Below are 24,189 nucleotides of genomic sequence, written 5' to 3' on the forward strand. Positions count from 1 at the left end.
CGCCTGGTCTGCTCTCTTGTCCGGGCCCCAGAACACGCAGTAGAAGTCCACAGCACGCTCTCTGGGCCTGAGTCACAAGACAATGACCCCTGCCCATCCACAGAGACTGGGCCCTGTGTGCCTCTCTTGCTCTCACGTTCTCTTTCTTTCAACATGCTGGGATAGTGTCGCTGTGTTCAACAGGAGGAAAATTAAATTCACATGCTAACAGCTGTTAAAAAGGTATAAATAGAGCTGCATAGCCTTAGACAGATGAGTGAGTGGAGAAGGAGGAAAGATCTCAGTCGCCACCTGCAGGATGAGCACACTTACCAGGCAAAGGAAGGGGGTGAGGGATGCAGCGGGATTCCAGGCAAGGTGCTGGTCATTTGCAGCTGGGTCTACAACCCAGATCCTGACCTCTGCTGGGCCTCTAATTCCTGAGATCTGGGTACCTCCTCAGAAACATACTGTTATGGGCTAAATTGTGTCCCCCCAAAATTCATATGTTGAAGTCCTAACCCCCAGGACCTCAGAGTGTGACCTTATTTGGATAAAAGGTCTTTAAAGAGGTAATTAAGGTAAAATGAGGTCATATGGCTAGGCCCTAATCCAATATGACTGGTGTCCCCTAAGAAGAGATTAGGACACAGACACACACAGAGGGAAGCACAGCTGAAGACACAGGGGGAAGACAGCCATCTACAAGCCAAGGAGAGAGGCCTCACAAGAAATCAGCCTTGCCAACACCTCGATCCCAGACTTCTTTGTCTCCAGAGCTGTGAGAAAATAAATTTCTACTATTCAAGCCCCCAGTCAGTGGTATTTGTTACAGTGGCCCTAGCAGACCAACACAGACTGAGCACACACGTGGCTCAGCTAGCAGAGTAGTCACATCCTCTTGTGAGCTGGCTCAGTCCCACGGCTTCCCAGGGCCTGGCCACCCTGACCTCACAGGGTCTGCTGGGTGCCAACCTTTGCTCAATGCAAAGTCTCTGAAAGGGAGCCAGGGCTGGCGTCGTGGGGATGCATGTCTGGACAGGGGACGCCCAAGCAGAGGCTGGCTGGCCAGGCAGGAGGTGAGCCACGTCAGTGCTTTTCAGCCTAGGAGGGAGGGCTGGATGCTAAGGGGACACACAGGGGCCGGGTCTGCTCCCCATCACTGCTGTAATCAGAGCAGCTCTTATTCTATGTTTTATATCTTGGACTTCTGCACAGGAATTTATTAGGAAGAAAGGTTCCAGCACCTAAAAACAAATTTCAGCACCTAAAAACAAATTTCAAAACCACTGAACTTGAGAGACCTCTAAGGCCTCTTTGCTTCCAAGAGATTCTATCATCTTCTCCCACAGGAAAAAGAGAGAGAGACAAATTAACCTAAGCAGGAAGCAGCAGGCCTGCCGAACAACCCCACCCTTCAGACCGCCATATGTTTCACACATATCTACCTGCTGGTAAAATCTGTGAAGGAATGGCCTGTGTCTTGAAGTTGAATTATAAATGCACCAGGCAAGGGAATGAAATGTCAACTTCACTGGAAGCTTGCTACACTCTGAGTTGATTTCCTGTGGTCGAAAGGCCTGGTGTGCAGAGTCACGGTAGGACTTTGACGCTTAAGGAATCCGCTTTCTTTTTGTGGGGTTCAAAATAAACCCCCTATATTCTAGGGTTCATGTCCAACATCAAGGGCTATTTTAGCAGAGGAAGATAGTAGGTGTAAAATGCAAGCCAGTTTTAGACAACCATTGCTAATAACACTTTACCTTCAACTCACTGGTTCCAAAGAATATTGCCCTAAGAAAATGACCTTCCATAAAATAGTCTACTGGGACAATTAACATCTGAACAGTAAGGGAATATTTTTCTCCCATATTGATGTATTCTGTTGCTAGGAGATGAGTTTGGAACAGAATTCCTAAATTAAACTTTTTTGCAGACTGATTTTTATTGAACCTGGCTCACTAAGGAAACACACTGCATTTACCAAGAGCATCAGTGTGAAAAACCTGTCATTTCTGAAGCCAGAAGACAGATGACAGGTCAGCAGGTATATAATCCAGGCATCTTACCATCATATTAAAATAAGAGTATGTTTGTCACAGGCAGCTGTGCTGCTGGGGTAAAAGCTCTATATTAGGAGGGAAAAAAATCTAGGATTTGCCATGTACTAGCTATGCAACCTTGGAAGATTACTTAACATTTCTCAGCCTTCATTTCCTCATCTGTAAAATGGGGACACTATTTTTTTCATAAGTTGCTGTGAAGTATAATTAGATATTGTATGTAAGATGCCTTTTAAAATATAAAATACCTTATGGATACCGAAATTATATAGGTTTATGGTAATTGTACTTTATTGTAGAATAAGCAGCATGTCCCCCACATTTAAAAATTTTCCAAGAAATTTGTTTGTTAAAATATATCATGGAATAGTATGATGAGGAGGTAGTGGGGCTGTTTCTGAGTCTGCTTTCTCTGCTGGATTGTGGGAGCTCTCAAGACAGAGACCAGTACTAACATACAGGGCAGGGCTGGCCCAAAGTAGGCATCAGAAATTGGCTAACGGAGGGAAAGGAGGAAGAGAGAGAGAGGGAAGGAGAGAGGGAGAGATTTTCTTAGGTCACTAATAAAGCCAATTTGAAAAGAATTCCACAGAATTCCAGATGTCTTGAGTGATGACAGCTTCTCTGGAATTAATATATAGTCTCTGACAGGGTCAAGGCTCACTTGGATGTTTATTTTCCAGTTAAAAAAAATCAGGCCACTATCTCCTGGTCACACCTTATTTTCTTCTTCAGGATATGCACCCATTGCATATGAAGGAAATACTGAATTTATTCAACCTTGAATTTTCATCTTATATAAATACCAGCAAAAGCTGGCTTCTGTATCAGCCAAAGTATTTAGAATACAAATGTCTATTCCACACAAAAATGTTGGGGACCAAAGAACAGAATTTCTGCTGAAATGTCTTGTGTGGTTCTCTGATGTCCAAGGCTGGTTGGGGGAAACAAGAATGCAAAGAACAAGTGACATGTCTCTGCTGTTTAACTGAGTGGGCCACTAATATGGCTTATGTTGGTATTTTGTGATTCTGAATAACAGCTTTCTCATCTGGTGTGTAGATATTTAAGGCTGAAATAACATAAAGTTTACAACATAATTTTAAGTGGAAAAAAAGCAGGAATCAGAGTTGAATATAGACTATGATTATATTTATGGTAAAAAATATTAGAAAGGAGAAACAAAAAATGGTAATAATGGAAGTATGGAAATGGGTGGCAAGCAAAGGGTGATTTGTTTTCTTATTTTTCTTTTATAAATTTTCTTTACTGGGTAGGTAGTGCTTTTATGACAAACTAACCCGAAAATTCCCAAATTATATAACATTGTTTAGTTAACAGTGATCCCTATAAATCTAAACTGTCACCAGTGTTACAGAACTTGGTGCCGATTAGCACATTTGCCTTCACAGCAATAATAAGAGACATTTCTCTGAGGATTTCTTTCCTCCTGATTATCGGTTACTCACAACATCAGGGCTCCTTGTGCTCCATATTCTGGTGGTACGTTAAATGCAGTTGTGCTATTTACTGACATTGGCAAAATAGGGGCAGGGTAAACCTTAAAGAAGCCCAGCCTTCCTGTTTCTTTTTCTTACAGAGCTTCTCCCACTTACCTCCAAAGCGTCCCAGGCCCAGGGTGCCGGGGTGGAGACTGGACTTACCGTGACTCTCTCACATGTTTGTGTATGAAGTCAGCATGGAAGCGCGGGACAAGGGGATCCTTTTCCCCGTGCACAATTAGGGTGGGGCACTGAACCAGAGGCAGCAGGTGCCGACAGATATTACCTGAAAGACAAAGAGCATGGAGAATGTGCTTTGACGGGACTGTCCCCCAAGGTGAGGAGGAGGCGAGGCAGAGAGCTCCACAATCTCACCTCTCTCTGCACCTCAGTGGCCCCGTCTGTAAGAGGTGGTTTGGATCAGATGGGGTCTGAGGGGCCTTCCATCTCTGACATTCTTTGCGTTTCCTTTTCCATTTCTCTACTGTTTTTTCCTTTTAAAGATCTATTACTAAACATGCAGTTTTTCCTGATTTAAATTCATGATTCATGTAAAACAGAAAAAAACAAAAAACCCACAACTCTTTATACTACACAGGGGCAGTTTCCAGTTTGCAAAACGATGGTAGATGCTTGGCATCTGAAAAGGTTTTCCCGTGAAACAAAGCCTTAAATGGTCCTCAGGGTCCAGCTAGCCCTCAAAGCTTGTACACCTCACAATGAAAATACAGTGTACACACAGTAAACAAGCTTCTCTTCATCCCTCCTACCTCCATGATGCTTCTGAGAGATTACCATGACACCCTCATTTATCATGACATTTCTAAGACAAATATGATACCACCTGGGCTCCAGCTCCTGTCCTGCCATCTCCTGCCTATAAAGTTTTGGTGGTTCCTTTACCACTTCAGCCTCCTCCTCGGTCACACAGGGATAATCTTAGTTCCCTGAGGTAGCCACGAGGCTACAAAGAGGTGCCATAGCTAAGGCTCCAGGCACCCAGCAGGTACTGCGTAAAGCCAGCTCGTTCCTCCTCCTCCTCCCCCCTTCCTCCGCCTATGTCAGGAAGACAGTGCTGTGGCTCTGAGAAAGCAGGGGGCCAGCCCACAGGGTGCTGTCCAGGCACCTGGCCTCTGCCCTCTTCTTCGGTTGGGGGTCGCTGCCTGCTAAATGAGAAGGTGATGGGCTGACAAGGGAAATACTTCTCTAGGTCTCTGAAGCTTCCCTCTCCTGTCCTTGGGACGACACACAACTGCCAATTATATAATCAGACGATTAAAGTCAGTATTACTGAGCGCTCACTATGCATCAGGAACTGTTCCAATGCTTTAATACCCATGAAACACTTACAGTAGTTACATGTGTTAACTCATTTTGTATGTACAGTTATTTGTAAATCAAGTGCTTTTAATATAATATTAACAATAACTTTTTTTTTTTTTTGGTGAGCAGGATTCACCCTAAGCTAGCATCTGTTGCCAATCTTCCTCTTTCGTTTGCTCAAGGAAGATTAGCCCTGAGCTAACATCTGTGCCTCTCTTTCTCTATTTTGTATGTGGGTCACTGCCACAGCATGGCTGTCAAGTGGTGTTGGTCTACACCCAGAATCTGAACCTGCAAACCCAGGTTGCCAAAGCAGAACCCGCTGAACTTAACCGCTACACCATGGGGCCAGACCCCAACAATAACCTTTTATTAAGCACTTACTCTGTACTTGGTAGTGAACTAAAACTAAACATATATAACCTCATTTACTCCTCATGACAACCATATGAAGTAGCTGTTAGCATCTCCAGTTCACAGACAGGAAACCAGCTTAGAGAAGTGGAGGCCCTGCCAGAATCCATTCCATCAGCAAGCCAAGTGGCAGAGTCAGAATTCACACCAGGCCTGTCTGACTCCAAGTCTGTGCAATTAAACCCTGTGCTAAACTGAGTACCCACAAACTTAGTGTACAATTATGAAAAAGGGCTCCTGTCAAATTGATTAGTACAGAAGGGAGATAAGTAGTTCATTAATAGTCTTTCTGTAAAATGATTTATACACTGCTAGATCCTCTATATTATGACATTTTTCCCTCCCTTTCTCTTTTCTTTAAAAATAGACTTTATTTTTTAGACGTTTAGGTTTACAGCAAAATTGAACAGAAGGCACAGAGAGTTCCCCTATACCAGCTGCCCGCCCCCGCCACAGCCTCTCCCACTGTCAACAGCCCCACCACTGTGGTACCGTTTCACAATGATGAGCCTACACTGACATGTCGTCATCACCCCACGTCCATAATTCTCCTTAGGCTTCACTCTTGGTGCTGTACATTCTACTGGTTTGGACAGACGTCTGGTGACATTATCCAGCACTACAGCGTCACACAGAGCATCTACACTGCCCCCCCAGACCCTCTGTTGAGTTTCCAGTAGGTGAGCAGTGGGGTCTCGCTGTTCTGCCCATCTTTTAATCTGGTTGTTTGCTTTCTTACAGTTCATTTTGTGTCTGCGGACAACAGTCCTTTATCAGACACGTCTTTTGCAAATACTTTCTCCCAGTCTGTGGCTCTTGAAAGTGTCTTTTGAAGAGCAGAAGTTTTTAATTTTAATGAATACAGAACACATTTTTGAACTGCTGATTTAATCTGCTTCTACCTTTGAATCCTCCTACCTTTCCATTGCTCCCTGCAAGAAGCATAAAAATTTACACCTCATAACTTTGCCTTCTCTAATGGAGAACTGCCTCAGACACTGTTTTACAGCACTTTTGTCTTAAGAGCTGAGGGAAACACTTTCAAGGACCTATTTCTAGGGTGGATACTGCATTTGAACAGGATATATTTGCTGTTCTGAACTTAAACCAAAAAAGCAACATTTCCAAGTATCCTTTCCATTGTGGAAGTTCTGATGGATGACTCATTCTGGAAACGATTACCTAATGGCTCAAATTGGTCCTTCAATCACAACCATTTTGTAACCGAATGTGCTCCAAAATTAGATCTCAGCTACTTTCTATTCTTTCAGCAATTACAAAAAGAAAAATGAGAGATACAAATGTAAATAGTGATATAAAAACAGACTTTAATTCAGAGTTTCTCTTAAAGATGTCAATTCTTACTGATTAGAAATCATGTTAATTTTTCAGATAAAGACAGGTAGACATCTGTTATGGCTAAAGTCATATAACTTAGTTCTGAAGACGGGAGAAGAACTCAATACGCTCTTCCTCATACTAATTCTGCTGGGGCTAAAAGTCATGAGAGAACGTCCCTCCTTTTTGTCCTACTAATGGAGGATGCAGTGGAGAAACACATCTAAACGTGCAGAAAGGAGCAAATGTGTTATACTATGTTGCAGCTTGTTTGTTTTCCAATTACTTATCCTGGAATTTAGAAAATAAAGACTATTCGAGGCTTCTAGAGAATTATTTCGTCGTCACACACAGAGACTTAGAAGAGAAAATGAACAGCCTGCTAGTAAAAACTCAACACTGTGAACCTTTATCCCTAGAGTCTATCTCTAGTTGAAGGCAGATTCATCATCTAAGAGCTCGCACTGAACACAATCAGGAGTCTCCTCTGTTCACACATCAGCCAGCAGTAAGGACAGGGGCGAATGCATTAATCCCTGAGGAATTCTGGAACTTGAGGAGAGCAGCTCAAGCAGGCTCTCTAATCAGCGAGGGAGCCGAGAGACAGTTCATGTAACCTACCATCTGGAAGAAGCTTAAACTGCTTTATGCCATCCACCCACTTCTCACAGGTTTTGGCGAAGTAGTCATACCCATATAGGGTTTCTAGAGGCTTTCTTGTCCTCTCGCTCCATTTAGAAACATCTCGGATGCCTGAAAAATAGAAGCGTGGACAACAGTTCAGTCTCCTATTAATGAAACATTCCAGCACAGTCCACCTCAGAGCCACGGCGCCGGCTGTTCTTTCTGCCTGGACTGCTTGCCCCAGGCCTTCACGCAGCCCACTCCTCGCTGTACCCAGGTTGGCGAGGCTGGCCCTCACCCCCTCCCTCCACCTGCTCTGTTCAGCACTTACACTACTTGGTCGTGTTTTCTAGGCACAGCGCTGAGAGTCTGTCGCCTCACTGGGAGGTAAGCTCCAGTGTGAGGCACTTTGTCTTGTTCCCCACTGTACCTCCTGGGCCTGGACAGGGCCTGCACAAAACAGGGAACAATACGTCTCACCAGGCGAGTGAGACCAGATCTGCATTTCACACTTCTGTTAAAGGTAGAAGACAAAAGAAGATGTCCCTAATTACGGTCATCTGATTTAGACCGACATTACTTAAAAAGAGGCGTTTTCTTCTGAATTGCATTTATGAACATTGAGAAAGGCACACAAATCATTTATTCTAATTCTGCTACTGAAGAAATAGGGGTGTAAAAAGCTAACTACTAATTTCAAACTATATTGCAGATCATTCACTATCAGGAAAGGAAATAACAGCTTAAAAACCACCTTTAAAATGAATAAATACATTCAATTACTTGGCCCAATCTTTCCTGTATGTTTTTAAACACACAGAGAGAAAGACTCTAACACGCCTGCGCATGTTAAATACTGCTTCTCCAGAGCTTCTAATGCCGTGCTTCTGCTACTCACCACCTCTTAAAGACAGCACGACATTAACGACAGCATTCACATCGAGCAGTAACCTATACGGCACTCCAGACAGGGCCATGCAACTGGCAGGCACCCAGGATATACGCAGTGAATGGAAAGAACGGAACAGAGGAAAATCTGCTATTTACAGCTACGACTGCCTTCCAAGGAGGGTAGATCCCGCTGAGGACGGTGCCTGCCTTTTCTTCTGCTGACTGGCTTAACTCTGCAGAGGGAAGCCCAGGGGTGAATACACAGCCTGAGGAGAGCTGAACTGCTCTGCACAAAAGTGAAACGACTTCAGAGAGGGGTGTAGAGAAGAAGCCTGAAAATTAGGACTTGGGGAGGAGATTTAGGAAGAAGAAAAATGAGAGCTGGAAGAGGGGGAAACGGAGAGGAGCTAGCAAGAGGTCATGAGGACGGCCAGTAAAAAATTCCCTGTAGATATTTCTACTTTTAGCTGTATAGAAGACCCCACCCCCAAAAGGTCCTCCCACAGTGGAACAACTAGATCTTCCATAAAATACAATTTTTCTTGCATTGTTAGAGTTGCAGTAATTAGTGGAAACTAGAGTAGGAATGTGTGCATGTGCGTGTGTGTGTAAGAAAATGGGAGCCCTGAAAATAGAGCAAAGAGTGGTGAGACCACTCAGAGAGCAGGACTGCTTTAGGGGAAATCTAACTGTTAGCTGGGGTGGGCGGGTAGAGCTGAACCTAAGATTCCCGGATTAAGCTGAGAGATCATGGGCCCCAGCTGGGATTACCCGGTGGTTCCCAAGAACAGCAAATGCAAATCCTCTGTTAAGAGTAAGCAAACATTCAGTCCTGATCAGAGACCACAAAACAATCCAAATACAAAGCTCATGAAAAACCTAGAAAACTGGAGGAGACAGCTTAAGAAATTATGCAGAATAAGGACTACACAGAAAGACAAGAAGATGAATGAGAGACAGGAAGGATGGAAAGACAAGGTCTACAAAGTCCAACCAGTCCCAGAGGAAGGAGAGGACGAGGAGATGGAGGAGATGCCGTATCTGAAGAAAGAACAGGCGAGAAAATCTTTCAGAACTGATAAAAGATAAGAATCCAAGGACAAAAATCAAACATATTCCAAACAGGAGAAATAAAAGAAATTCATACTTAGACACAGAATAGTAAAAGAGCAATATATCAAAGAAAAAGATCTAAAAAACACAGAGAGAAGACACATCACTTCAAAGAAAGGAAAATCAGACTGACAGAACTGCTCAACAGCAAGTAAGGCAGCAGAAGACAGTGGAATAAGAGAGAAAATAATTTTCCAGTTATATTTCTGTACTTAGGCAAAAGATATTTCAAGAATGAGAGTGAAATAAAGACATTTTTAGGTAAAAATTGAATTGGCTATTAACAGACCTGCCCTTAAAGAACTTCTGAAAAATAACTTCAGGAAAAAGAGAAATGATCTGAGAAGGAATATCTGAGACGAAGGAAGGAAAGATGGGTAAAGAAATTGACAAACATGTTGGTAAGCGTAAAAACAAACAAACAAAACTCATGAAGCTAATGAGAAAAGAAAACACTATAACATTTCCTTACATTACAATCAGTTGTGTCCATAAAGAAAGCAAACAGACAAGCCACAAGCCGTTCAGCAAAACTACTAGGACAGTTACGAACCAGCAAGGGGTTACTGATCAGATGATCAACAAACAAAACCCAAAACCCCTGCAAATCAGTAACACTGTAATAATATTGGAAGTGGTCCAGTCATGATCTGGATGGAAAGTCCTTGGGTGTCTGTGCTACTGTTACACGTCACAAGGTAGAATTGTCAAACATATTGTACTATATGGATCAAATATTACATAATAAAAATTTTAAATCAATAAAAAGAAATGAAAAGACATGAATAGGTACAGTACAGAAAAAGAAACCCCAGTGGTGCAAAAACACATAAAAAGATTCTCAATCTTATTAGTAATAGGAAAATGCAAATTAAGACCCCCAATAAGATACCATTTTACAACCATTTGACTGGCTAGAATTAAGAAGTCTGGTGATTCCAATTTTTTGTTGAGGACGTAAGTAAAGGAATCTCACACATTGCTGGTGGAAGTGAAAATTTAGTTAGAAAACAATCTGTCACTTGTTAACATGGTATATTTGTATAACAAATACTCAGCCATTTCAAGTATGGACATATACTCTAGAGAGACACTAATACTCATACGCCCCAGAGGATATGCAGAAGAACGTTCACAGCAACACTGGAAATAGACCTACTGTCCATTGATAACACAAAGGGAAAGTAAAACACAACATGTTTGCCCAGTGGAATATGATACAGATATATCAGGAGTGAATCTTAGAAATGTAATGTTCAGTGAAAAAAATGTCATAGAAGAGAATCTACGGTATGAAATCACTTTGTATAGCTCAAAAACAAATAAAACTAAATTACAAATTGTTTACAAATATAAACATGTGGCAAAAGTGTTTTCAAAACGGCATAGGGACGATTGTAGGACTCACGCTGGAGGTAGGGGTGCACTGAGGAGAAAGCACATGGACACAGGGAGAGTATTAACCGCAATCTGTCTGCGCTCCACAGTGGGTTCACGGATGTTGTAATTCATACGTGTCATGTGTGTTGCATTATATGTATAAATGTTATACAATTAAATAAAAATTTAATTATAAAATAATGAATTTAAATAAAATATGATATAAGATAAACTTAAAAAATATATTTAATATATCTTATATAATATAATTATATAGCTAATTTATATGTTAAGATATAAAAATGCTTATGTTAAATATTTAATATAAATTTTTAATTTGTATATTTATTATTAGTAGTATATTAATATTAGTGATATAACATATTATTAATATATAATATAAATATAGTATTTTAAATTTATGTATTTCATAAAGTTTAAAAAGTTCCCTGTGATAGGAAGGCAAGACCTTTTAAGAATCAAGTTCAGTGTGAAGATATTTTTCTTGCTAAAATGTAAATTCCTCTTCTCGGGACAGCAAGAGATCCTTAAAATTAATTAACTCAGCAAAAGCTGGCATTTGGAGCAAGAGGTATCTACAGGAATGTAAAATCTGGGGCAAGATTTTAGACTCCTACAGGAAACACCTGCATCTCAAGGGGCAGGGAGACCCAGCTGCAGGTGGGACAAGCCAGATGTTCCTACTGAGCACTGTGGTTAGGAACACAGCCTTGAAGTCATACTGACTGGGTCTGAATCCCAGCTCTTGCACCTGCTCGTCCTGTGACCCTGGGCAAGTTCCTTAACCTGCCTATACTAGTTTCCTCATCTGAAAAATGAGAATTATAATAATACTCTGAGACAAAGAGTAAATAAGTTAGACATGAAATGTGCTAACAACAGTAGCTGGCATATAACATGCAATCAAAAATATTCCATGTATTTACATATTTACTTCTGTTAATTTTATTTAAGAGGAAGCCAGTTTTACCCCAAAGTATAATTTCCACCAAAAATAAGTAGTAATTACATTTCATAGTTAAGTTTCTAAAATAACCATTTGAATCAAACTGTTTGTTGATCCAAAACAGAACTAATTTGTATACAAAACGAAAGTGATATTTCTTTTTTGAGCATGTAATTTGTGCTAAGCACTAGAATCATAATGAGAAAGCAGCTCATTCACTCATCATTAATTGGTGACTTAGTCCAGTAAAAACTGTTTGGAGCCTGCCGAGAGTTAGTCAGATACAAACTTGGATGAGACATGGCCTCGGGCCTCAAGGGCCTTAGCGTCCACTCAAGAACTTGTAAACCAGCAGTGCAGCAGATTGCAGTGAGTGTCTCGGGAGAGGCTGGGGGCGGACAGCAGAGGGTCGCTGAGCTCGCATGAGCAATGGGAGGGGGTGGCAGATGGGGGTTTCCTACCAGATGCACGGCTGGATCTAAGTCTGGGCGAAGAGAAGTTGGCAAGCAAACGTGGGAGCAGGAACAGCATGTGCAGTGGCACAGAGGCAGAGAGCCATGCCACGTAACACCAGCTTCAGGGCTTTTCAGGTGACTAAGAAAAGGAAGGGTGTGTGGGGGTTGGGGAGACAGAAGTGGTAGGAGATGGACCTAGAAAGGTAGAGGGTCCTGAGTCACTCAAACTTTGTGAGCAAACCTGAGGAGTTTGAACTTTACTTTGCCAGGAAGCTATGGGAGACCTTGACGGATTTTTAAGTAAGCTATAACGAGATTTACATCTTACCCAACTGCTATCAGAGCAGTGTGGAAAGTAGATTGAAACATGCCTACCTTTATGGGCTGAGAGGAAGGATCCAGGGAGAGAAGTCAGTGATAGAGGAGAGGGAGGGAGAACCAAAGGCATCATGTCCTAGAGGCGTGGGAGGGGATGCACCAGCAGCAAAGTGGATCAGCTTACTCTGCACAAGACAGACACTCCTCTGAACCAGGTAGGGACACAAGGACAGGCAGGGTACCTATTAGGATTGGTCACTAAATCAGATTCATCATTTAAGAGGTTCAAGATTCTTTACCAAACAGACTGTAAAGAACTAAGATTCTGCAATACAACATTACCATTAAGTGGCTTACTTAAGTCATAGGAATTGTAGAATAGCTGAAAAAAACGAGACTTGTGATATTCTAGTGCATGGGTCTGTATACTTTTTCCGTCAAGGGCCAGAGAGTAAGTATTTTAGGCTTTGCGGGCCAAGAGGCAAAATCAAAGACATTATGTAGATTAAACGCCAGAAACTTCTGACCCTCATGGCCCTAACTGCCTGTGGTGGCGGGTCTGGGATCCAATAGAAACACACTCAGGACAAAAGCTACCGGCCTGGTGGGCCAGGCCAGCAGGTGGCGTGGTGGGGTAGCCCAGGTCACAAGCGCTTTTGGCACCAGGGACCAAATGTGCCCTTCTCTCCTCCTGAGAGCCCAGTGGTCTCAATTTGGTCAGCATGCTGGAAGCTAAGCAACTCCTGGGTTGCCGACTGAAATTCCACAACTGGGTGCCTGGTAACTGTCAACAGTCGCCAATGTGCAGGTAGCTACCAGCACAGGCCCTAGGCAGCAACACTGGGAGCAAAGGGGGAAACGGGGATGGAGGCGGACACCCCAGCTTGGTCTCCATGACTCACAGTGCTAGCCTCCTCGACTGGTGCCCGGGCTTCACAAAACCAGGTGGCTGGCTGAATTTAGCCCATGGGCTGCAGTTTGTTGGCCCCTGTTCTCATGTCTCTAAAAACCTCAAAGATAAGCTTAAAGGACAACCTTAAAAAACATGAATAACACAAAAATTCTTTCCCAAAATATAAGGTTTCATATATGAATACAGTGTTCCGTTTTAGACTCACGTCACTTTAAATGAGGTTACGAATTAACATCAACTCGTCTTTCCCTGAAGCTCACTATCAGTAGTAGGAAATGTAAACACTGATTTTTCTTAGCCTTTTCCTGAGTCATAAAAGTGTCACTTCTGGAAATAGCTTTAAAACACCAACTGGTTAAATTGCATTAGTTTTGTGAGAACTCATTATTCTTCCTACGTCAGAGTTAAGAACTGGAAGCTGTTCAGATATGACTTGACAATACAGATCAAAATAACACATGAGAAGGGCAGAGTGAAGAGGAGATGCTACTTGTCATGACACCTCCAGTTCGGGGAACCTACCCTGATAAATCATTTCATCTTCGTCAGTCACATAGGCGTTGGCTCCCCAAATCACCATCTTGCGGATGTAAGACGGGTACTTTGCGGCTGCGATGAGAGCTGTTATACCACCGTCACTCCATCCCAGCAAGGAGACCTGCTTAAACTTCAGAGTCTGTGATAAACACAGTGAAACACACAGCACAGGTTATCGCTTCTCTCAGCTAAAAGAACCTGATAATCAATAATTATCAGAATCAATACAGCTGTGGGGTTTGGAGTATCAATTGGCAATTAAAGAAAAATCCTAGAGTCCACCATTTGATGACATAAATGTTTTCTCTCAATTAGTTTTGGTGTAAATATAACTGTCATAAAAACCTAACTACATAGTATTGTTTTGAATTATAAGGGAACTGCATTTTCTGGTTGGATAGTCTCAAGGAAGTGGAAACAATGGAGGTCACCTGTACTTGACATGGCAGATGTTTGTGTGCACGCACACCTGAGCAAAGACTTTGAGAACAGTTATGTACATTAGAGATGGAAACTTGAGATTTGCTAGATGAAATGAAGTCACTGCCTCTGGAAAAGCCACTGACTGCAAGTCTGGGAAAAACGGGCTAGAGGCGGGCTGGCATAGAATGGTGTCATGGGGAGGTGCTGTTAGTCCTGGGGTAAATCGACCAGGCTCTGAATATGTGTTCGAGAAAAGGAACAAAGATTACATCTGAGAGATGCTGCCTAGGAGTAAAAATAGAATGATTGGGAAAATTAAATGTAAAGAATTAACAAATATCAGTCCAAGATATTTACTGATAGGACTATAAATTGGTATAACTACTATGGATAATAATTTGGGACTATCTTGTAAAATGAACTTTTGCATCTTCTATAACCCAACAAGTCATCTTCTAAATATGTATGGACAACAGAATGTTGACAGCACAGCAGTTCTTAGTTGCAAAAAAAAGCAACTTAAAAATTAAGTTATTTATCTACCATTGGAGATAGGTGAAATAAGACAATACATCTGTAAAATAGAATATTATGTGCCTATCATACGACTTACGTAAACTTGTATTTATTGACATGGAAGTATCTCTTTGACAAACTGCTCAATGAAATAGTAAGCTGGAAAAGTATAGCATGATGCCAGCAATACAAAACTGTGTATTTATACATGCAGTGAGACTGGCCAGAAGGGCAGAGCCTCAAAGTCTTGATAGTGCTATCTCTAAAAAGCTGGATTGTAAGATATTCCTACTTTCTTCTTTATACTTATTTGAACTCTGAATTTCTGTAGGAATCACATAGTATCACTCTTTTAGAAATAAAACGCAAAACAAAATAAATGAACACAGGCCCAGGCATCCTCCTTCTCCTGGCCTCTTCCCTAAGAGACTCACCTTCATCAAATCAATGGCATCCTTTGCATCCCTTTCAAAAAAATCCACTGGGAAATCTCGATCTGGGGGTCTGGAATGTCCGTACCCTCGAGGATCCCAGGCGACCACTGTGAAGAGCTTCTTGTTTAGGTTCTTAATCTGGGGTCCAAAATCAGTCTCTCCACTTCCTAAAAATAGCCACTTAATTACTGTCAGGTGAATGCTTTCATTGTTTCAAACATATTACAGTTAAAACAGAAATAATTACAACCTTAAAACAAAGTAACTATTTTCTACTCAAAGTTAGACATCAGAACGTAAGCAGTAAAGCAGCCTTGCAATGATGGAATCCACTAACCCAGGAGCTAACTGCCTTTCCTGGTGGTGTACAGACCTGCCTCTTAACTCCCCCTAGTGGCTACTTTGAGGAGAGAGGCCTTGATTCTTCATTTGGTCCTGTATTTTTTCAGCACTTTTTGATACTTCCTCAGCTTAATTTTTTTTTAAGAAAACAAATTCGTGAAACTGCATAGAAATAGACTTACCAATATGATATGCCTCTGGGATATTTTTTCTTTCTTTTTTTAAATGACTGTTACAAATGAGAGAAATCCCAATAACATTTGCAGACAAATTTATGAGATTTGGGCTAACTTATTCAAAGTAGAATTCTAAAATCCCAGATTTTTTTAATAAACTAATGTGAATAGCTCTGAATATTTTATTTTCTGGCTATAATTAGACACCGGAAAACTAAACTAAAACAGTGAAATGAGGGGGGAGGGCAGGGTGTAGGGAGAAGAAATCAAATTAGTTTGTTGAAGTAGAACAGTACAAAACAGCATATGCTAACAAGTAGAACTACCTTCTTGAGCCTGTGGTAGACTTGACTGGCAGTCCCCAGCCCACCCATGGAGTCCTGGCCACTGTGTGCACACAGCCACTGCACGTGTATGAAAGGCCAGACCCTCAAGGAGCCCAGTCCAGGGGCAAGGCAGTATTTTATTTATTTATTTTTTGTGAGGAAGATTGGCCCTGAGCTAACATCTGTCGCCAATCTTCCTCTTTTTGCTTGAGGAAGATTGTCGCTAAGCTAACCTCTGTGCCAATCTTCCTCCATTTTATGTGGGATGCTGTGACAGCATGGCTTGATAAGTCGTGCATAGGTCAGCACCTGGAACTGGAACCTGTGAACCCAGGGCTGCTGAAGCGGAGTGAGCAAACCCAACCACTACGCCACTGGGCCAGCCCAGCATTTTCTTTTTAAAGCCTGCTTGATTTCTAAGGACTCACAGCTCAGGCCATAAATGGATACTAAACATCTTGCTTGAATAACTAGCTATTATTAGAAAATGTCTTTCAAGATGGTATAGGATCATTTAATAAGATACACCGTTCTCAATATCAGGTAATTCAGAAACCCAAGCCAAAAACACAAATGGGTTTCAAGCTCATGTTATTGCTGTGACACTCGAAGCTTCTCTTATGCTCCCTGAACTGGAGAAACTTCCACATAGGAAATACGCTGAAGGAGGGGCAGGTGAGAAGGTGGGAAAAGAAAACAGTCTAACTCAAGACCAATTTCAGAAATAAGACGACACTAACTTTCTGGCACACAGGTATGCATTTGAAGACCAGTGACAAGAATACTTAAATCTTAACAAAATTATTTTAAGGAATATTTAAGGAATAATTACCACTATATGACACCTGAGAAGGAAACAACAATACTGGTTGCCCATGGGGAGGGGAACTGGGTGCTGGGAGCAGGAGACTGGGAGAGAGAATCTCACTGGTTGATTTTTTGATTTTTGAATCAGATTAATGTTTTACATAAACAGACATTAAGTTGTGGAGTGTTTTATGCCTGGATAATGATCACAATAGTTGTGAAATAATGGAAATCTAAGCGGTAAATTCTTCATGGCTTTTACAGATAACTTTAGTTCTATCCCAGCCACTGGAGTAAATGTCCTCCTTCATTATAATAGCTCAAGGGAAAAAAAGATACTAAATATTATTTAGACAAAGATGCTTCCATAGCTACAACAGTACCACAGTCAGCTGAGGCTCGGTCAAATGGAACCATGAAGTAGTTGAAAATTTTAGCATTTTACTTTTAGGAGAAAGAAGAAAATCATAAGGAAATAAGTATATATTTGGATTATTTAACTAAATTAAAAATAAAACAGCAATACTCAAACCCTTAAAACCAAGTATGAGATGTCCTGGGATCGCTGGAAACTCCCCCTGGACTTGCTACATGTAAACGACTTATCTGTAAAATGAGATTGAGTCTAGCTGGCTTTACTAGGCTCCACTCATGCCAATCTAATAATTTTGCTTTTCAAACAGGCTTTAAACTAAGTTTTGTTCTTACATCTTATTTTAATTGGACACATAATCAACCACAACTGGGTGATGCTTCTAGCACTGAGAGTCTCTCATCCTGGAACGCCTCAACTCCAGGCAAACTGGGATGGTTGGTCACACACTCATCTTCTACCTACATCCCTTTCCTTGACCCCTCTCATCCTCCCAAATTGTAGGCAACTACACAGTATACTTTCATGGGGAAAACTGAGCATTTAAGGAATAAAAAATATGTATAGTAGAAAGGTATCTTTCTAAATGACCTAAATTTGATGGCAGAAAATATTACTTAAAGCATTTCAGTAAAGCACTAAAATAATCAATACTTGGCATCTACTATTGTGAATATATCATAGACTACACAGCACGCAAGAGCATTCCATTAAAACACTTCCAGACCCAACATTCCAGGAAGCAGCAAGACGGCATGCTCGCCCTCTCCAGTCCGCTGATAATGCAGGTGGACACCATTCACAGCCACTCTGGCAGAGGTTACTGAGGTGCTGGAAGAGAAAAACCCCAGCCCCAAAGGAAAATTACTTAGCAGTACAAATGTAATATGACAAAACTGCCCTTTTATATACACGAGTCAGCTCCAGTACCCTCCTCAGGCTTCCTGGATTATTTCTATTTGTGCTTTGGTTTTCCAAACCTAAAAAGGGACATGAGTTTGTATCTTCCTTACTAGTCTGCAGATCTGGACTGTGTCTTCATGTTTGAATATCCTACAGCACCAGCCCAGGGCTTACCCTACAAAAAGCACTGAGCGGCTTGCTGAAACCAATGGCCATGCAGCCCCACGGGCACATGCCTGGTGAACTGGTGCCAGAGCGCAGGCTGCTGCGAGAGCTCCAGAGCGCAGGCTGCTGCGGGAGCTCTATACAACGAAATGCGAGGGTGAGCACCACCAGCACAGCCCCTGAAGCTATTTGTCTCGACGACGTGAGCAGGCCTAGAGGAGCTACCTGGACCTTCAGCTGCCTTGGTGTCATTCCCAAGGATGAGGTTGGCTCAGGGCTCATGGGGGAGGCCTTGATCCCAAGGCAGTCCTTTAGGCATATGGTGTCTCGTGTTCTCAGGCCAGCTGCAGAAGGGCTGCAGTCAGGGAAGCCCACCTACACCAACATGGCCAGACTGGTTTTTAAGATGCTGAAATGTGTCTGGGTTGATGGTTAAATAGCCGAGTCCTTAAGCTCCCATCTCAAGAACCCTCCCCCTGCCACTCATGCTTTTTGGCCCAACACCTCCCGTGACACAGCAACTAACTGGACATACTTGGACAGGAGAGGGCCTCAGGCCAGGGCTACTGCCAGGGCCTATTCTGACTGAACGATGCGTGTGCCATACCAGGTGTTCTGCTCTATTAACCTCTCCTCAGCTGCTCTTCCAGCAGCTCCAGGACTATGCAGAGATACACAGCAACAGAGCACATACAAGGCCCCTGCATCAGGCCCAAACAGCCTCCCCACCAATTTCCTAGATGGCTGGGTGCCATGAGGAAGGGCTACTATGGCATACCAGGACAGATGCTGAACAGTGTACCGAATATAAGTACATCAAGTCTTAAACAACACACAATTTCTGGAAAATATGACAGAATCGGATGGTAATGAGGCCTGACATGACTATAAGCTCATTATCTACAGAAATATTATGAGGAGCAATAATAAAGCCACTGAGCAATGGGACTGTCATATTGACACTGCCACGTTTACTTACTATTAATGTCCTACTCCTCCTCTGAGTGATTTTTATTGCTAAGATGGTTCTAAGGTCAAGATAAGAGCAAACAGTACTCTACTAATAAACATTCATTTTAGCAAACGTTTGTTTATTGATATATTTGTTTTGCTCACTGTCCAGGAGGAGAGAAGATACACAGAGATTCACTCTGCAAACCCTCAGGGAGGTGTAGATTGGGACTGAGGAGAGAAGAGCTTGAGGCACACAGTTGGAACAAAGGTTATCAGTATTTCCTGTGTTCAACACAAGGAATGAGGCAGCTCCCTGAACAGAGATGACCAGCGTTTGCACAGCTCATGTTAGTGAGAATGTGTACCTTTATTACTCTCGTGCCCTAAAGATCTTTGAGGGGCTCCTTCCCTCGCAGCAGCAAGGACATGCTTGTAAAACTCAATTGTGCAGTGAGCATGTTATGTGCACTGAGAGAATCCGCTCACCCCAATCTTTCTCACCGTGCAAGCCAGGGGGTTTTCGTGACTGGGTGTTGCCGACTCTCGCTGTCTGCATCTCTCCAGGGGCCCAGGGGCCTGCCCTAGGGCACTGGCTTACAGGGACTCCCTTTCCTTCAGCTTTCATGATCATTCCAAAGTCTCTCCTGCAAAAAACCTCTAACTTCCCTCTGTACTTTCTCCATCTGTGTTTGATTCCCCATTCCAAATTTCTTTTTTTCTCATTATCCCTATCCCATATTCTTCTGTATGCCTAAGAAGAATACAGAAACAAAACCAGGTAGTCCAGAATCGGGCATAATGAGAACTCAAGGGAAGAGTTATTAAGGCAGAACACTTTGCAGTGGCTTTAGAGGAGAGACAGAGATCATCTCAGGGTCTGGTACATATATCTTGGGAACAGAGAAAAAAGCAGCATTTGAGATGAACTTCCAAGAAGGGCAAAATTCTGAAAAAAGAATGTGGAGGGGAGGGTGCTTCTAGAAGAAACAGCATGATCGAAGGCCCAGGAGCAAGGGACGTATGTGGGGACAAGGCGGCATTGAGCCTGGCAGGAGTGCGGGGCAAAGAAGGAGCAAAGGCTGGGGCCGAATGGTGCAGGGTCTGCAGCCAGGCTGAGGGAAAGAAAATGTGCCCGGTGCTTTGTCATCAAAGGCCTGTATGTCACCACACCACCTCTGCCTCATCACATCAGCCTGCCCCTTGGGGTTAATGGAGGCTGCCAAAACCCTTCATTAGACTCCAGGTTAGGGAAACAGGACAGAGGACTGTTTACAAACAAAAGGAAATCAATTTCAAAGATCAAAAAAGTTTTATTTAAAGCAATAATAGAGTTAGTGAATGATTTATTTTCACATAAGCTCATTGAAATGAGTACGGCATTTTTTCTCAGCTTATCAAGGGGCCCCTCAGACGTCAGTCAGGCCTCAGATAAACAGTGTTATGTGTATGCTGAAGGAAAATCAGGCTGCAGAGCCTGGGCCTTCAACAGCCTTGGCATGAGCTTATTACTCGAAACACATTCAAGACCAAATTTCCCCAACTCTCAGGTAGGAAAAATGAGAGAAAACTTCAGAAAATTTAAAGAACAAAGATGAATCCCTTTCTCCTAGGCTGTCAATTTGTCTTTTCCACCACTTTCTTCCTAATAATCGCTTCTCTAGCCCAATCCGGGGAGACTTATCACTCAGTGACTAGGGCAGAGCCCTGGCATGTGCTCTCAAAAACACTAAGTCCCTACTGTACTGTTCATTCATTCATCCACGTCCTGAACACCTACTTTGTGCTGGGTGCTCCATGCAGCTTGGAAGCTGGCAGGAAAGACAGATAAATAGACCCACAATCAGCAGGTACCAGGCAGTTCGCCAAGTATTATGACAGAGAAGTTAGGGGTGGAGGAGACCCTAGGCGTATAGGCAACAGACATCAATTCACCAGCTTTCACCAACATCTGCACAGCCGCCCACTCGGCCCCTTTGGATGACAGCACCTCCTGCCTCCCACTTATCAATGGGGCTCAAACCTAGATGTGAATCATCTGGCAGCCTTTTCAATCTCTGGATTCCCAGCCTGCACAAAATCAAATCTCTGGGGTGGGATCCAGGCAGCTGTAGTTTTAAATTCTCCAAGAGATTCCAATAGGTAACCAAGGCTGAGAACTATACGGAGTGAATTTCTTGGAAGAGAAAAAAAAATCCTGTCTCCCACTTAAAAACAGCCTGTAGGAGGGCATGCTCAGCTAGGAGGGCTATGTCTTACTTCCTATCTGTCCTTGACTCCCTCTTTCCGGGAGGGTGGACAGGCAATTTTGTGAAAGGGAAGGAGGTCAGGAGCAACACAACAGCTATGAGTTCCTGATTGAGGGGGCTGAGCTGCTCCCCTGAAAGACAGACAGTTTACTGTGGGGGGAGGCAAGCAAACAACAGCTTGGGGCAAATAAACTGGAACATTTAGTTTAATTATTAAACCAAATAATGCACTTTACTAAGGGCTTCCTTATCTCATTCATTCTGCCATGTGATGCACATTACACTTCACTTAATTTTACCATCGAGGGACCTGAGAACAGAGAGTTTAGGTAACTTGCCCCAGTCACACTGCTAGTAATTTGCAAAGTCAAAATGAGTATCTGACACCAGAGCCTTTGGCATTTTCAGTTTGCTTAGAAATAAAAATGGGGCCACTTAATAAGATACATCCTCACTTTGAAAGTCCTACATATTCTCTATGTCCTGTTTATTCAGCTATGTCTTTTGTATATTTTTGCAAAGTAACCATTAGCTATAATAAAGTATTAGCTACCCCCAGGGCTTGGAGTTACATGAATTTTGATGATTTATTTTTACATCTTTTATACATTGTATTACTAGACATTCGTGTTTGTAACATTACTAATTGTACCTACTAATTACTTAGTTGTTATTACCTCAGACCTTTTACAATCATTGTCTTAAATCCTCACAACAATTCTGCAAGGTGCAAGGCCCAGAGAGATTAAGTAAGTTGCTGACATTTGCACAGCTAGTATGCGGCAATGCGGCCATCTGAACGCCAAAGTGCATGTTTTTTCTGTAACCTCACGGCTGAATACAATCCCCAACAGGACTCCAGCACTGGGGCCACACTCACTTGCCTGCCAGACAGAAGGTGGTGGCAGGCACCAGGGGAAGGAGGCTCTCTGCTTCCCCGGCAGGCCATCCCAAGGGTGAACTCAGAAAACATCTTCAGGAAGATGGTCAGTTTCCGTAAATCACTAATATTCTAACTGTACGCAGCATACAATTTCGGCTGGAAAAGGCTTTTTTGACCTGGTACTGGAACAAACGACTTTACAGATTATGAAGTAAGAGTCAGAGTTCCAAACAACAGACTTACAAACAAGTTTTTGGAACTCTCACCTCAACTGCAGGTCGGACACTGGCTGTTCTGAAGCGGAGGTTTCACAGGAGCGCACCTGTTTACACTGAGCTGCAGCCTTATTTGGGGATTAAACAATACCCCCGTGTGATTTCCCTGTCAGGACAGCTTGGAACTGTATTTACAAAACCGCAGTTCAAAATCCAGAGAAACCTGTTTTTCAGAGACATTTTAGGAGGAAAGATTTGCACTGCTAAGTGGATGAGTCCTTCCCGTAACCATTAAAAAACCTACCGAAACCTTGACATCGGTACAGTCATAGTGACCTTACTTTAATCCCTTTCTGCAAACAGGAAATTGGATAAACTGCCATTTTTCCATGCTGATCTATATAGCTGAGGACACTGACATTTTTCCATGTGTTTCGAAACAGTCCTGAATATCTTCTAAAAGTTCTAAATAAAAAATAACCTAAGTCAAATATGAAACTCAAAAACCAGTCGATCATGATATAAAAATTTAAAGCGAGTCAGGTTTTCTTCTTCTGAGTTTTGAGAGTGTCCACATCAGGTCAAGAGGGGTTCTAAGTGCCAGGTGGCTGGCTGGCACCGGGCCTTTCCCAGTCGCGAACCGCACTGACGCGTCAGCAGCGGACAGCACGCGTGCATGCGTGCGTGCGTGTGTGTGTGTGTGCAGGTATGCAGGAAATAAAGTACAGCAAGCTTCATGCTGCTCTATCTGCATCTTCCCTCTAGGGCGTCTGGGGACCAAGGGCCACTTTCAAGACAGTGGGCCGGAGCTCAGGCGTTCTCTGAGGCGCGGTTTTGTCTGAGCGGGCGGCAGGGCCGGGGGGCGCAGAAGAGGAAGGGCAGCCTCTTGGGCATCTGCACAGCCCTACAACACGAGAACCTAGGGGGCCGTGTCCCGGCTCCCGAGGTGACGCTGCGCGCCCACGTCCCCTCTGCACACCACTGGAAGCCCGGCCCGCGAATACGGCGCGAACGGGCCACGGGCCTTCTCAGGCTCTTTTCTTCTTCAGGCTGGTGTCTGTCCTAAGCAGCAGAGGCTGCTGCCCTGAGCGTGACCAGCCTGCACAGGGCAGCGGACTAGCAGTGAGGCTGCGGGAGCGCGCTCTGCCCTGGCGGGGTTGCGGACCCACCGCGGGGTCCCCGGGATTGCTCTCTCGGCGCTCCGACCCGGCGGCTAGGGCGCCCAGATCCTCTACGGCTGCCGAGGGGCGCGGCGGAGGCCCACGCACCGCAGGAGCGACACGCCCAGTAGCCGAGGCCGCGCGCCCGCCGGCCTGCCCCCAGGGCGAGATGAGCCAGGCCGCGCCACCCGGCCCTCCCCGCGCAGCCGGCCCGCCCCCGAGCGCGCCCCCGTGGAGCCGGCGCTCCCGGAGGGGAGCGGGCGCCATTACCCGAATGCGGCCGCGGGCCCCACACGGGGCACGTGCATCCCGGGCTTCGCCACCGCGAGAACGAGCCGCAGGGCAGCCCAGCCGCCCAGCGCAGCCACCATGGCTCCAGGTCGCGCCAGCGTCGGGAGCGCGCATGCGCCGGGCTCTACGGGTCGCCCTGAGCCCGCCGCGCCGCTCGG

The 24,189-nt window shown here is 43.7% G+C and overlaps 1 protein-coding gene across 1 annotated transcript in view; it reads right to left on the reverse strand.

Moving 5' to 3' along the window:
• The window catches only part of BPHL (biphenyl hydrolase like), a 28,824-nt gene extending 4,658 nt beyond the window's left edge, over positions 1–24,166 (reverse strand). The window contains exons 1-6 of the mRNA XM_046640871.1: positions 24,011–24,166; positions 17,942–18,045; positions 15,191–15,357; positions 13,803–13,956; positions 7,241–7,372; positions 3,707–3,830 (exon numbers count right to left, since the gene is read on the reverse strand). Coding sequence (XP_046496827.1) covers positions 3,707–3,830; positions 7,241–7,372; positions 13,803–13,956; positions 15,191–15,357; positions 17,942–18,045; positions 24,011–24,111 — 782 coding nt within the window. The 5' untranslated portion in view covers positions 24,112–24,166. The remainder of the gene's footprint in view (positions 1–3,706; positions 3,831–7,240; positions 7,373–13,802; positions 13,957–15,190; positions 15,358–17,941; positions 18,046–24,010) is intronic.
• Positions 24,167–24,189: the final 23 nt, after the last annotated feature.

This window comes from Equus quagga, chromosome 15 (genome assembly GCF_021613505.1).
Source record: "Equus quagga isolate Etosha38 chromosome 15, UCLA_HA_Equagga_1.0, whole genome shotgun sequence".
Classification (NCBI taxonomy): domain Eukaryota; kingdom Metazoa; phylum Chordata; class Mammalia; order Perissodactyla; family Equidae; genus Equus; species Equus quagga.